A 14,411-nucleotide genomic window follows, 5' to 3' on the forward strand; every position below is an offset into this window, starting at 1 on the left:
CATTGATATATTATCATAAGCAACACGTTTATGTGACAAATCTTTTCATGTGTTTGGATCTTTCCCCTTATTTTGTTTATGACAATATCTTCTTCATGTGACTCTTTGAGGACTATGCCGAGGGAAACAAAATTTATAATATTTAATTTCGTGTTTATGATCAAGGAATTTATTTTTGTATCTCAAAGCTACCATATTCATATGTTTGGTACATATTATTTGGATTGATCCCTTCATTTATATATGTGTGTCTGATACAACTTTCAACTAGCTGATAGATCACACTTGTTCACAAGCTTGATTTTATTTCTTGTTTTACATACATGGATTTCAGTGTGACCATTTGAGTTTGTTGAGATAGTGGAGACGAGGGATGATGAGAAGTTGATGCCTTTTTAGGAATACGGTAGCCACACAAATATGGTAATTTGCAAATGAAGGTAGTTCCTCAACAAAGATATGGTGGCGGGGGGGCATAAAACTAGAGGACTATGTTTCATATACGTTGGCTCGTGTTAGGAAGTAACGCTTTACACTCATTTCTTTAGAGGAGGAAAGATGAAGATTTTAATTGAACATATGCGCTCCCTTCGGCTTAGAAGGATGGCTATATCGATCCTCCGCCACGGTTCACGATGATCGAGAGGCGTGTGGATGATCTTAATGCTGTAGTGGAGTGGGACTAGGAGATCAGGCCACCACAGTGAGGATGACTTTTTCGTTGAACAAGTTGGAGACTGGAGAGCACCTACATCCACCGCGATGCACGTGGTGGGTTCTGGTGTATAGGTGGAGGAAGAGGGTGAAATGAACGAGCCATGCAACAACATACATTCAAAAGGAGGGAGGGGATCATAAGGCATGGGACCCATTCACACATGAGAGATTGGTTTGGCTTAGAATAGGTAGGGAACGTCAAAAGAAGGCCTAATGTGAACTCCAAAGGAAACTAACATGTTATTGGGTTTAAGGAAATTGACAAGATCGTATAGCAATTTAGAATAATATATAGGGGTTACACAGTTAATTTGATTGATAATCTCGATGGGCTTGGAAACCCCCAACTTACCTTTGGTTCCATATGTAATATCTTGAGTATATCTTTACCTTCCAATCTTTTTTTTTGCGAGGATCTTTACCTTCCAATCTAAACATGTTTGTGTTTACTGATAGTCAAAGTTACATTTTTGTATTCAGCAATATCTTCTGTATGTATTCTACAAATATACAAAGACACGTACGACATTTGCTTGTACCCCTAACACGATTTGATTCTCATTGAATCCGCTCGTCCTAGAACTATTTGTGCTTCACATTCCTTGTTATTAATTTATTTATGTCAAATCTACTATGGTAGTGTAGAGCTCTTTGTGCTTCACATTCCTTGCTAATTGTGTATTTATGTCAAACCCACATTTTCTGTTTGGAAACATGCGAATATTAAGCACTTCAATGTTTGGAAGCAAACGTTTCGGATTTCCCGGCCATAACTGCCCCAGATTTTATTTGCCATATCGTGAAGAATCTAAACGATTTGTCAAGAAAACCTAACATAAATATCGGCTTTATTTCAGGACGCAGGCAGAGATCGAGTCGGTTGGTGCACGCGTGGGTTGCTTTGTCTTCGTGGCGGCCGTAATCCGGCGATCCATTACGCGTGTGCGCTTCGTGAGCCGCCATGGCGAGTCGAGGGGGGCGCAGCGGGGGGCGGGCGAACCCCAACGCCGCTCAGGTGGGTTATGGCGGCGGCGGCGGCGGGGAGTACTACGGAGGCCGCGGTGGCGGCAATGCTGATGGCGGCGCTGGCCGCGGGCGCGGGTACAACCAAGGGGGCGGTGATGGTGGCGGCCATGGCCGTGGCTACTACCAAGGTGATGGCGGCGGCGGGGGTCGAGGACGTGGGTACCAGGGTTACCAAGGGGGCGGCGATGGTGGTGGCCGTGGCCGAGGACGTGGCTACCAAGGCGGCGGTGATGGTGGAGGCCGCGGCCGTGGCTACCAAGGGGATAGCGATGGCGGACGCGGCGGCCGAGGCCGTGGTGGCTATCAGCAGGGCGGCAACGACTACGGCCGCGGCCGTGGTGGGGATTACCAGGTCGGCAACGACTACGGTGGCGGCCGTGGTGGCTATCAAGGAGGTGGCGATGGCGGCCGAGGCCGAGGCCGTGGCCGTGGCGGGTACCAGCAGGGCGGCAACGACTACGGCGGCGGCCGTGGTGGTTATCAGGGCGGCAACAACTACGGCGGCGGCCGAGGAGGAGGCCAGAACCAACCCGTCCCGAATCTGCACCAAGCCACGGGTCCTCCTCTATCGGATCGCTACGCCGCTGAGGCAGCCCAGCTCCGGGAGCAGTTCAAGGGGCTGGACATCAACCGTGCGGAGCCGACGTTCCCGGCGCGCCCCGGGTTTGGCACCGCCGGGAGGTCCTGCGTGTTGAGGGCGAACCACTTCTTCGTCGGCCTCGTTGACAAGGGCCTGCACCAATACGACGTATGCTCTTCTCGATCTGTCAGCACCAACTCCATTCATCTCTAATTTCTCCACAGGCTTGCACTGATCACTGTTATGTACTTCTTGTTTTCAGGTGGCCATCTCGCCGGAGCCGACCCTGCCGAGCGTTTACCGAGTTGTCATGTCGAGTCTTGTGTCCGAGCACCAGCACACCAGCCTCGGTGGTCGCCTCCCCGCTTACGATGGCCGCAAGATCCTGTACACGGCGGGCGAGCTGCCCTTCAACAGCAAGGAGTTCGAGGTCACCTTGTCTGACAAGATAGGTTCATCTGGCCCAAGGTAAACTCAGATAGGAGTGCAACACATTTGCAAACATCAAGTTTTGGTCGACAAGATCATCTCATCAGGTGTCCCCTGTTTGTAGGAGGGAGAAAAAATATAACGTGACAATCAAGCACACCAACTTGGTCAGCCTGCAGCAGCTCCAGATGCTCATGGCTGGGTTCTCGACAGACATACCAGCGCAGGCGCTGACGGTCCTCGACATTGTTCTGCGGGACATCGTGCTCAACGAGCGCAATGACATGGAGTAACAACTTCCCTTGCCTCTTTATCTACTAACTATATCACTTTGCACTCTTGATTTCGGATGGGAACTCACTTTACTTTTGTGCAGGTACGTCAAGGTAGGTCGGTCCTTCTTCTCGTGGAAGATTGAGAGGCCCACGAACCTAGGCCTGGGTATTCAAGGATGGGCGGGGTTCTACCAGAGTATCAGACCTACCCAGAGTGGATTGTCTCTAAACATAGGTCAGTCAGATATGTTTCTTACACTTTGTTTCGACTTACCTGCAACATGTTCAAAAGTGCAGCCAGGCTAGGGCGCTTCAGTGAATGATGGCAAAATATGGCTATGTTGCTGCCTCACGAGTACTTTGATTTCAGATGGTTTTAGGAACCAACATGCAAGTGATTTAATCTGTATTTTCTGACAATAAGAAATTTTAAATTAGTTACATGCTTACTAATTGTAGTACTGATAAGAAGAAGCTTGCTGTCTAAACACGCTGCTGTGCCATTTACGGTGTCATCCGTCATAGGATGAGAGTTCTCTGTACTCAGAGCTATTGTCGCAGCCTTATACAAATAAATGTACTGCACATTTTCGATTGCAGACGTGTCTTCCACTGCTTTCGTTCAAGCAATGCCGTTGATTGACTTTGTGGGAGAGATTCTGAAGAGAAACGGTGTCATAAACAGTATTACTGATTATGATTATGTGAAGGTATGCATATTTTCCTACCATGTACTTCCTTACCAATCGTACTGCATCAAGTTTTTGATGTTGTAGTGTGTAGTTCACTGTTTCACGTCTCCTCGATCTGTAGATAAAGAAGGCCCTCAGGGGTTTGAGGATTGAAGTCACGCACCGAGGAGAGATGCGCAGAAAATACCGCATTTCTGGCTTGACAAAGCAGTCTACCAGAGATTTGAGGTAGGAACTTACTCTTTTCCGTAATGCTGAGACAAATTATCCTACTCAGTAGAAGTTGTGCCATCTAATCCTCTAGCATCACTTATTCTCATAATTGTTTTGCGTGTATGCCAAAATTCCTAGGTTCGAATCGTCAACTGGCGTATCCAAGACTGTCAAGGAATACTTTAGAGAAACCTACAACCTGCAACTACGTTATGATTTTCTCCCATGCCTGCAAGTTGGTACAGAGCAGAAACCAAACTATCTACCAATGGAGGTTCGTGCAAATGCACTTCAAATTTTCTATAAACCTTCCACTTCAATATATCTCCTACACACTTCCATTAGTATTCCACGTCCTCTCTACATTTTTTACCGTCCACATGTTTTATACACTTCTACTTGGATTTCATATGTTCTATACATTTTTACCCTGCATATGTCATAATTACAATACACTTCCAATTGCACTTTAGGTTTGCAATATAGTTTTGGGACAGCGGTACCAAAAGAAGCTGGATGAAACTCAGGTTACTAATATGATGGCGATAACCTGCAAGCGTCCATCTGCGCGTGAGACATCCATTCACAAAGTAATTTCTTCTGCTGTATTTGTGTGTGTGTGTAATATTGTGTCAGATGAAAGCATGAGGAAGCACATTTTGAACTTTTACTAATCCTTGTGTTCCCTTTTGCTTAGATTGTCCAAAAAAACAATTACAATAGCACCAAACGTGCAAATGAATTTGGTATAGAAGTTGACTATAATCCAACTTCTGTTCAGGCCAGAATTCTGACTGCTCCAGTGGTAACCTTACTTCCAATATTTGCTGTGCCGTTCTTTTCCATTTTTGTAGTACTTTTCTAATCAGCTCGTGTTTGATTTTTCTTGTTGCAGCTTAAGTACTATGGTTCTGGCTCTAACAAATGCGTCCCAAATAATGGGAAGTGGAACATGGTCGGAAAGGTATATTACGAGTAATTCAAACATTCCCAATACATTAGAGATCATTTTTTAAAGTACCATTGATATTTTTTGTATGCTTGAAATGTGCTATAGTGGTGAATATCTCAAGAACATCCTTGCAGAACACAACTCACATTTTGTCATGTTATTTTTCTTAAGTACTAGTTTCGCTGATGGTTCTATACTGATTAGTCGGCTTAGATGCCAGTTATTTTTTAGATCACCAGCGATCTCCATCCCTGGTTCCATTGATAGCATTAACAAAACACACATAGAGCACATGTCTTGGTCTTACAGTACGCAAGCATGTCTGAGAGGCTTAAACAGCCAGAGATGACCAAAAGCTACAAGCTGTAATGGCAGAGACTAAAAACCAAATGTACAAAGCCACAGGTGCATCCACACCGGCTGCAAGAAAAAGCACTACGGGGAGCAGCCTAGATAGGCGAGATGATCAATGCAGCCTCAAGGGTAGACGTAGTAGTCCAGATACCCTGCATTGCAGGTTTCTTGGGGATCGGAGAGGAGCTGCGATCATCTTCATCCATTGATGGAATCCTCGGTAGGAGTTCTGAGCCCATCAGCCACCCGTCCACTCGAAGTCCTTCAGGATCTGCAACACATGTCCACAGAACAGGTAGACGGCTGTTAGAGATGCAAGTAGGTCACTATTAGGGTACCCTCTACCTCTCTTTGGTGCAAAAACTGAACTAACTATGATGATGTCATAAAAAAATTAACTTCATTTTTTGGAGGGTTGATGGTACCCCTATATTGGCTCACTTGCATCTATAACGGCCGTAGACATGTGGCTTGAAGACGATTCTGCATCTCTTGACTGAATTCAGTACCATCCTGAAAATCTGGTGCAAATTTAGTGAAAGTTGACCGTTAAAGATCATGTCACTCCTAAATTTCCAAATACACCAGAGAGTAGCAGCACAAACTGAACTCAAGACTGCATGGTTTTTTTATTAGCTACCCAAAATTTTGTGAAGCCAAGTTATCATTTCCAAGGGGAACATAAAAGATGTCAGAAATGATCTGTCAAATTTGTTTAGCTACAATGCACTGGAAAAATAAATGGTGAATCGATTCATCTTCAGCACAAGAAATGCAGCATTCAGGTTTGTTCATATTTATCTTTTTAAAGTTATCTCTAGTCATTAGTTTATTCTGAGACAAGAGCCAGGGAAAAATGTGTGCTCTGGGGCGGAGAATGAAGATGATGTCACACCACCAAAATTAACAACAACATAAAGAGATGATGTGGAGTATTCTCCTTTGTTGCATCAGTATCATCAGAGAAAAAGCTGCCAGTAGCAACACTCTCCATCTCATACTATTGTTGCCTATAGGAAGCAGAAATGTTCCTCCTACATGTGAGCCTAAAATTACTGCCATCCCAATTGGTTGGACAGTATTATTTTGTTCGTTGCATAAAACATATAATTCAAAGAATTGTTGTGCTAATGGAGAAGTTCCACACCAGGTGTCTTCCCATAATCTAACTTTTTCACCTTTCACTATCTTCCATCTATAACCAAATTTAACATTCTGCACAGCCCACCTCACCTTTCCAAAACTGTGAAACCTGCAGTTTTACTGCAGAAGTTATTGGGACTGCAAGTTTCGTATTTGGCATCAACTCAAGTTTTCCAAAATTTCCCTTCATCTTTAGTATATCTTTTAATCGAGGAACTGAGAAGTCTCAAGTAAACATTCGCTAAGTCAGATATCTATAGTCCACCAATTTTTTTTTATAGATTGGTTTCCGAATTGTTAAATGGAGTTTCCAATGCCCGTCAAAACCATTCCAGAGGCAATTTGACATCTGAGTCTTAATGAGATTGCCACTTTCGAAACTTGGGAAAATAAAGAAGGTAAATGGGAATGCTGGCTAGACAAGCCTTAATTAAAGTTAACCTAGCCGCATTAGAGAGAAGTTTGCCCCTTCAGCCAGCAATTCTTTTGAGAATTTTGCCTACGAGGGATTGAACATCTTCTCTCCTATGCTTCTCATAACACAAACCGATTCCTAACTAAAGGTGCCAACAACACACCCCAAAATATTAGGAAAAACAGTGATGTCATCCTCCTCACAGACAGAGAGGGATTAATTCACGTTTTGAGTAATTAATTCTCATGCCAGATATTTGTTCAAAACATGTCAACACCCATTTAAGGTTTGTGGCAAGTTCAGGATCCTCGGTAGAGTGGAGGTTGGTATCTGCCAGTTGTCCTTTTAAATTGACCAAGCTAGAACCACCCATGAGTCTTTGCTACATCGAACTCCCCTTTCTATTCTCTAATTTTGTTCTTCAAACGTCTGCATGGTATTCTGTTGGCTTCTACGTAGTTCACAAGATTTAATAGCAATTGGTGTTTTTAAGTTTTCTCCTATGTTATACATAGTAACCCCTTGGCACCATTCCATCCTTTACATTTACGGATTTCTTCTGGTTTTCCCATGGTACTGAAAGTATGGTTCGTATTGCACATAATTCTTTTGAGTTGTCTACACTCTCTAAGTATTTCACTTCGATGTGCAGAAAGTTGTAAATGGTGCCAAGGTTGTGAATTGGCTATGTGTAAACTTTTGTCATAATTTGTCTCTGGATGACGCTGGTCAATTCTGCTTCAATCTGAGTGCCATGTGCCGCACTACCGGACTGGTATTTTTTCTTATTATCCCTTGTGATTGTGTTCCGACCCAAGTTTTCTTGAAATTCTAAGTATTTCACTTTGATTTGAAGAGCTTCCAAGATGGGAATCCTAAAATATCCTATGTTCGTCCTGAACAAGTTGAAGCTGCTCTCAAGGAGATATGTCTGCAAGCGCGGGCAGTTCAAAAGATTGACCTCTTAGTTGCTCTGCTGCCAGATAAAAATGGCAGCCTATATGGTTATATCTTATCACAGAATTGAGTCTTTTACTGATTTTATTATTACATATCACATGCCTGATGTAATTTTATACGGCAGGTGATATTAAAAGGATCTGTGAAACAGACATTGGTGTGATGTCGCAGTGTTGTCTACGGAAAAATGTCTTGAACTCATCTCCTCAGTGTCTTGCAAATGTTGCTCTAAAGATCAATGCCAAGGTAAACTCAATTAAAATTATCAAAGTTGTTTAACAAAGCTTGTTATTCCACATTGAAATGATTTACCATCTTGACAGTGTGGGGGAAGGAATTCAGTATTTGCTGATATACCAGCAAGTTTACCAGTTGTTTCAAACAAGCCGACCATTATATTTGGCGCCGATGTTACTCATCCTAATGCTCTAGATGATTCTGCCCCTTCCATTGCTGCTGTAAGATATATTTTCTTTAGTAATTAGAAAGAAAATACTCTAGTTTCTTTTCTTCATTTATTTTTTTGGTTTGTGGGATTCCCATTTAGGTTGTTGCTTCCCAAGACTGGCCTGAGGTAACCAAGTATCATGGTGATGTTCACGCACAAGGTCACCGCGAAGAGCTTATCCAAGGCCTTGAGGACATTGTTAAGTAAGATCCTTATGAGGTTCACCTAAATTTTAAATGTGCATACCACACAAGGGTAGTTGCTTACTCTTTTTTTCCCTTTCAGGAAACTCCTCCTTTCATTCCAAAGGGAATCTAAGCAGAGGCCACAACAGCTGATATTCTATAGGTAAATAATTTCTGACTTGTTCTGATTTGGGTTCTATTGATCACCATGCCAACCAACGCACTATACTTGTTTTCACTAGGGATGGTGTAAGTGAGGGACAGTTCAGACAGGTTTTGGAGAAGGAAATTCCGGAGATTGAAAAGGTGATCTACTAATTCGATGGACATTTTCTTCGGTGTCTCGACATATTAGTAGCGAAATTCATTAATCACAATCCCTTGGTTCAGGCATGGAAGTCTTTATACAATGAGAAGGCACCTATTACCTTCATAGTGGTGCAGAAGAGGCATCACACAAGACTGTTCCCAAGTGATTCCAATCAAGACACGGCTGGAAATGTTCTTCCAGGTTACTTCGCAAAGCATGATCCAAATATATGAAGTTTATTTGATTTGGACGAGATGATTTTTCTTACATTTTTTTTAAAAAAAATTGCAGGCACAGTGGTTGATACGAAGATATGCCACCCAACTGAGTTTGATTTCTTCCTATGCAGCCATGCTGGGATCAAGGTAATGTTACTGGCACAGTGGTTGATTGAAAGATATGTGACCATAGTTTTTCTTTATTTTTGATGATATCATCTTAGCGAATGGTGGAACTATTAAAATGCAGGGAACAAGCCGTCCTACGCATTACCATATCCTGCGAGATGACAATAACTTCACTGCTGATGCCCTTCAGTCTCTTACAAACAACCTATGCTACACGTAAGAATGCTCTTACCTTTCGTTGTGTGTGTGTGTGTGTGTTGCATATTGTAGTGTTCAATAGTATGAACATTTCTCTGTTATGCCTTTCTCAGGTATGCAAGTTGCACGCGCTCGGTGTCGACTGGTATGGCACTCTTTCTGTCAGCTGTCTCATCCTGGAGAGGCTTTAAAGCTATTCATGTATTTTGCAATGAACATTATTTTCGTGGTTCCATAACATAAAACGATAAACTGTGCGAATTGATGGTTACGAGTTTACAACAATGCAACACTAGCTAGCCATTACAACTATCATCTTGTGCAACGTTGACTGATGTTTGTAGCAGCTGTTAACATATTTTGCTTGTGTTGTCACAGCTCCTCCTGCATACTATGCTCATAAACTCGCATTCCGAGCTCGATTCTACCAAACCCTGGGCTCGGATGTTGCATCTGAGGTAAGCTCAAGCAGTGCAGCTCCACCTGGTGTGATGAAGCCACTTCCTGAGATCAAAGATGAGCTGAAAAGGCTCATGTTCTACTGCTAGTCCCTCTAAACCTGAAGAAACCCGAAGAGCTTGGTCTTTGAAGGATAAGACCTGGAGAACATCTTTAAATATTGGCGTTCCTTCTAGGAATACACATGGATGTTTGAAAATTATTGTTATTGGCGTTCCTTCTAGGAATACACATGGATGTCTGAACATTATTTTGTTCCATTTCTGTTGATTTGATGAACTTTAAGTCTTATTATGTACTCCCTCCGTTTTTTAATATAAGACGTTGGGGGTTTCGACGTTGAAATTTCGTCACGCACAATTTTTTTCCGAGTTTCCATTTTACCCTTGTGTATTGGTCGGGTTACGGTACCGCTCACTCTTCTTGCGTCGCACCGCTTCCTCCCCTTCGTCGCCGGCTTCCTCTTCGTCACCCACGTCGCCGTCCCTCCATGGCCCGCGTCGCCACCACTCCATGGCTCGCATCGCCTTCAACTCTACCCTCCTTCTCTCTCCCGACATCTTCATCTCTCTCTCTCCACCGCTGCCTTTCTTCCTGCAGGAATCCCCTCTTTCTTTCGAGGTCAAAGGTCACATATTTATGAGCTGGATCTGTGGGTAACGACGATGGTGGCATTGGCGAGTCCGGTCGGGGTACCATTGAGCCTCTTCATCGACCTGTCTGGGCTGGAGGCCGCCACCGCCGGATTTTCCGACAGCAATCTGCTCCACCGCGGCGGCTTCCCCCATCTTTGAGGCAAGCAAGCACCTCGCAACCTCCTTTTCTCTGTGCGCTTCACTTCACCTAAATTCACAGGGTGTGCTGGAGAGCGTGCACGAGATTCCAGTGAAGAGTTTGTCCCTGGAATCGCGGCAGGGAGCGCGCGAGTTCCTCGACGAGGTGCGGCTGCTGCTGAAGGTGCATCAACGGAACCTAGTCTCCCTCGTCAGCTGCTGCACCTCCTCTCCTGCCCGGGCCGGACACAAGATACGCGCTACCCATACTTCCCAAACGGTAGGCTCAACGGCTCGACCACTTCCTCTTTGGTGAATGAGACCCTCCGTCAGCTGAATTCATGCCACATTGAAACCAATCCAATAGATTTTTAGAGTTGAAATTGCCACAAAACATAGCTGAAAACCGAAATCACCAATAAGTTGTTTCGTTGCTGCTCAAAGTTCGGCCAAACCTATGAATCTTGCATGCGACCAGTCTGATTATGAATGTCTGAATCACCCTGGGTTACATACTCTGCTGAAGATGTATGTTGACACCAGTGACGTGTGCTATATTTTAAATCATCAGCCGGGAGCTCCTGTCCTTCTTCATAATTGAGCTGAGCCTCACATAGATACATGTCCCATATCTAAATTTTGCTTGCTTGATTTGCTTGAACATGTTGTTTTCTCTCATGTACGTCTGGCACATCAGCTACTGGCGACACCGACAAGCTCAAGGACTTTGAGGCCCAGGTGCGCGCCGTCACCCGATTCTGGCACCACAACATCCTCCGCCTCCGGTACAGTTAAAATTTTGGTTAAATGCTTATACGAGTGATCGACTACATCGTCAAGCATGATCCATTTGCTAAATAATTCAGGATGCACAACTTAGTGTTGCTAGTTTAGTCGTAGTACTGTACCATACCTTGAATGCAGAAATCAGTACTGTTGTTTTTAGTGCTTCATCTGCTGCAAAAAAAAGTTGAGGCACTGATCACAGAAATCATCTGTAAGAACTTTTCTGAAACTTGATTTGGTGCTAGTACTATTTACTCTTACACTCTCAAATTGGGTCACTCTTTCAGATATAGGATCCTAGCCAACCTTTAAGTTTCGGAAAATAAATCCAGTCAATACTCAGTAAGCATCAATATTTCTTTTTTTTAGGAGAAAAAAGAGGCTGGAGATGATGTTTCATCACCTTCAGCTGGTAGTGTTGTTGTAGAAAAAGCAAATGGAATTGCAGGGGCTAGCTCCCATGCAAACAATGTACCTTCCATCCTTACTTTTACTGTTTCTCAAAGTTTTTTTTAGTCTGAAATGCATTATGCAAAGTTGTTTTCAATGTCACTGTGTCACGTGTCACGTGCCTTGGTAATTGGAGCATCTGCAGTGTGTGATTTCATATGTCCGACTGTACTCTTTCCAAGCTTACATATGCTCTGCTGCACTTTGAACATCAATGTGCATTTACCTTGTTTGCCCCTGACAAAGTTCATTTGATATTTTGTAGATGGACAACTGGACATGAACTCAGTAAATCAACAGTAAATGCAGGAGCCAGAATTGGATGTGGTAAATGCCAACTCAGTGAAATCCTTCTTTATAATTTCAGTACTTTTAGAGATGGGATGTATGTCAACTTGTTAATAGGTGTAAATCATGCACTCTCCTACAGTGTGCTTGTCAACCATGTAGTCACGCAACAAATCCGTCTTTATCATATATGACGGCTTACAGGTTTTAACTGTTTGTGGTAGAAGTAATCAAGTGATATGAAGATAAATTATTTCTATTCCCTATTTGATTGACTCGACATTGAACTAATTGTACTGTTTTTGCTAGAAGTAATGAAATGTTTTAGTTTAATTTGCTGCTACCACTTGGTTTGTTAGTTGCAATCAACTCAAAATGAACTGGTGAACAAGGAAATTTCAACTGATTTGGATTTATCCTGAACAAGGTACAATCTTGGAGGCTAAACTGAAGTTTAAACTGATTTGGATTCAGTGTCTCATCAAATTTAAGTCATGGAAACATGACATGTCACTGAATTTAAACTTATTTGGGTTCATGAAGTGGAGTATATTGCTTGTTAACAATGCTGAAACTTGCATTGCTTGTTATCATGACCATGAACTCCTCCAGAAGTTACTGGTACTGTTGAATTAGGCTGCACAATTACAGTTGTGGTCACAATTTAGGCTGCACAATTCATATATTCATTGTCTTTAGGAATGTTCTCATTGCCTTCCTTAGGAGGGCCATTTTCTCCTTCCAGAGTTGAGGTCTGGCAGGACCATTTCTTCGACAAATTAATGTTGGGGCACCGGAGAACTGTTGGGGCCGAGGACAAGCTGCTCCTGCTGATGGGCAGGAGAGAAGTTGCTGCTGGCGTGGCGAGGAGGAGAAGCCGGTGAATCTGGAGTACCATATTAATGCGGTGAGGAGAAACGAAGAATCACAGCCGAGGCTGCCGCCACCACCCGTTCCCCGCTGCCGTCGAGGGTCCATGCCCTCAGCCCCGCCTCCACCGTTCCCTGCTCCCGCCCATCCACTCTGGCCTGGGAAACCTCGGGCTCCAGCTGGTGATCGAGTGCGTGGACGATGAGGCGACCTGGGGCTCTGGATGATCGGGGTGGAGGAGTCGCTAGGTATGCGCGGATCCGGAAGAAGAAGACGCTCGGGGCGGAGCTGGAAGACGACGACGAGATTGCGATTCATATTTAGACAGGGGCAGCGATGTAATTTTACACGTTTTTCACCTGGTCGGAAAAAGCTAAAACGTCTTATATTTCTGAACGGAGGGAGTATGTTACTATTTCCAGTGATCCAACATGTTTGGGATTATGTTTAGGTAAACACTATCAATCGCAATCCGATGGGAAACGATTTCGCAAAATCTAATTCATGCCTTGGCACCGTGGTGTCTTACACGGTGCTCACACGCCGCGCTCGTTGGATCATGATGCCGCGCTCGTTGGATCATGATCGTGCGGCCCGGACGCACGTGATGCTAGTGTCCAAAATACACCGACCGGTCAAAGTTTGGGTATCGGGCCAGCTCCTCCTCATTCCCCTTTCGTCTCTCCCTGCGTTGCTATGCTCGCTCCTTTCCCACCTCTAAAATCCCTCGTCGGCGGCAAGCGGGCCGGCCAACGGGAGCATCTGGCCGCTCATGTTGCTGGTTTGTTGGAGAAGCAGTGGACGAGCGTCGACGTTGGAGACGCACGGATCGACGCGTTCGAGGACGTTGGCCGTGGTGAGAGGGCTCGGCGGCGGCGGAGCAAAACCCCCAGATCCACACACATCCGAGGTACGCGGGATGGCTGTGGTGATTGGCGACGGTGGAGAATCTCCGGCCACGTTTTGCTGCCCTTCCCCTCTAGTTCCTGATCCACTTCCCTCTCCCTCGATCTCGTCGTCCTGCAACCTCTGCTGCCACGCCGGCTCTTTTCGCCGGCCCGTCGCCACCCCGTCAAGCCTCCCCACCGCCCTGTAGGATAACGTAGCATAGAAAACAAAAAATTTCCTATCGCGGACACGAAATCCAAGCCAAGATGCAATCTAGAAGACGGTAGCAACGAGGGGATTATCGAGTCTCACCCTTGAAGAGATTCCAAAGCCTACAAGATGAGGCTCTTGTTGCTGCGGTAGACGACCACTTGCCGCTTGCAAAAGCGCGTAGAAGATCTTGATCACGGCGCCACGAACGGGCAGCACCTCCGTACTCGGTCACACGTTCGGTTGTTGATGAAGACGACGTCCACCTCCCGTTCCAGCGGGCAGCGGAAGTAGTAGCTCCTCTTGAATCCGACAGCACGACGGCGTGGTGTCGGTGGCGGTGGAGAACTCCGGCGGAGCTTCGCTAAAGCACGCGGGAGCTATGGAGGAGAGGGGGCGGCTAGGGTTTGGGAGGGGTGGCCGGCCACTCCAAGGGGGGCGGC

At 44.9% G+C, this 14,411-nt stretch overlaps 2 protein-coding genes across 2 annotated transcripts; both read left to right on the forward strand.

Moving 5' to 3' along the window:
• The first annotated feature begins 1,678 nt into the window (after positions 1 to 1,678).
• LOC124672520 (protein argonaute 18-like) lies at positions 1,679 to 9,844 on the forward strand. The gene is made up of 21 exons (XM_047208738.1): positions 1,679 to 2,491; positions 2,586 to 2,791; positions 2,877 to 3,041; positions 3,129 to 3,262; positions 3,628 to 3,737; positions 3,841 to 3,947; positions 4,071 to 4,206; positions 4,406 to 4,522; positions 4,630 to 4,737; positions 4,828 to 4,896; positions 7,449 to 7,571; positions 7,653 to 7,800; positions 7,881 to 8,002; positions 8,080 to 8,214; positions 8,304 to 8,407; positions 8,632 to 8,695; positions 8,780 to 8,900; positions 8,991 to 9,064; positions 9,168 to 9,262; positions 9,358 to 9,389; positions 9,623 to 9,844. Exons 1-21 carry the CDS (start codon positions 1,679 to 1,681, stop codon positions 9,790 to 9,792), a joined length of 3,153 nt encoding a protein of 1,050 aa, XP_047064694.1. The 3' UTR covers positions 9,793 to 9,844.
• Positions 9,845 to 10,216: 372 nt separating this feature from the next.
• Positions 10,217 to 12,716, forward strand: LOC124672521. Its single transcript, XM_047208739.1, has 5 exons — positions 10,217 to 10,331; positions 10,407 to 10,756; positions 11,174 to 11,214; positions 11,978 to 12,039; positions 12,428 to 12,716. Exons 1-5 carry the CDS (start codon positions 10,217 to 10,219, stop codon positions 12,634 to 12,636), a joined length of 777 nt encoding a protein of 258 aa, XP_047064695.1. The 3' UTR covers positions 12,637 to 12,716.
• The last annotated feature ends 1,695 nt before the right edge of the window (positions 12,717 to 14,411 follow it).

This window comes from Lolium rigidum, chromosome 7 (genome assembly GCF_022539505.1).
Source record: "Lolium rigidum isolate FL_2022 chromosome 7, APGP_CSIRO_Lrig_0.1, whole genome shotgun sequence".
Classification (NCBI taxonomy): Eukaryota; Viridiplantae; Streptophyta; class Magnoliopsida; order Poales; family Poaceae; genus Lolium; species Lolium rigidum.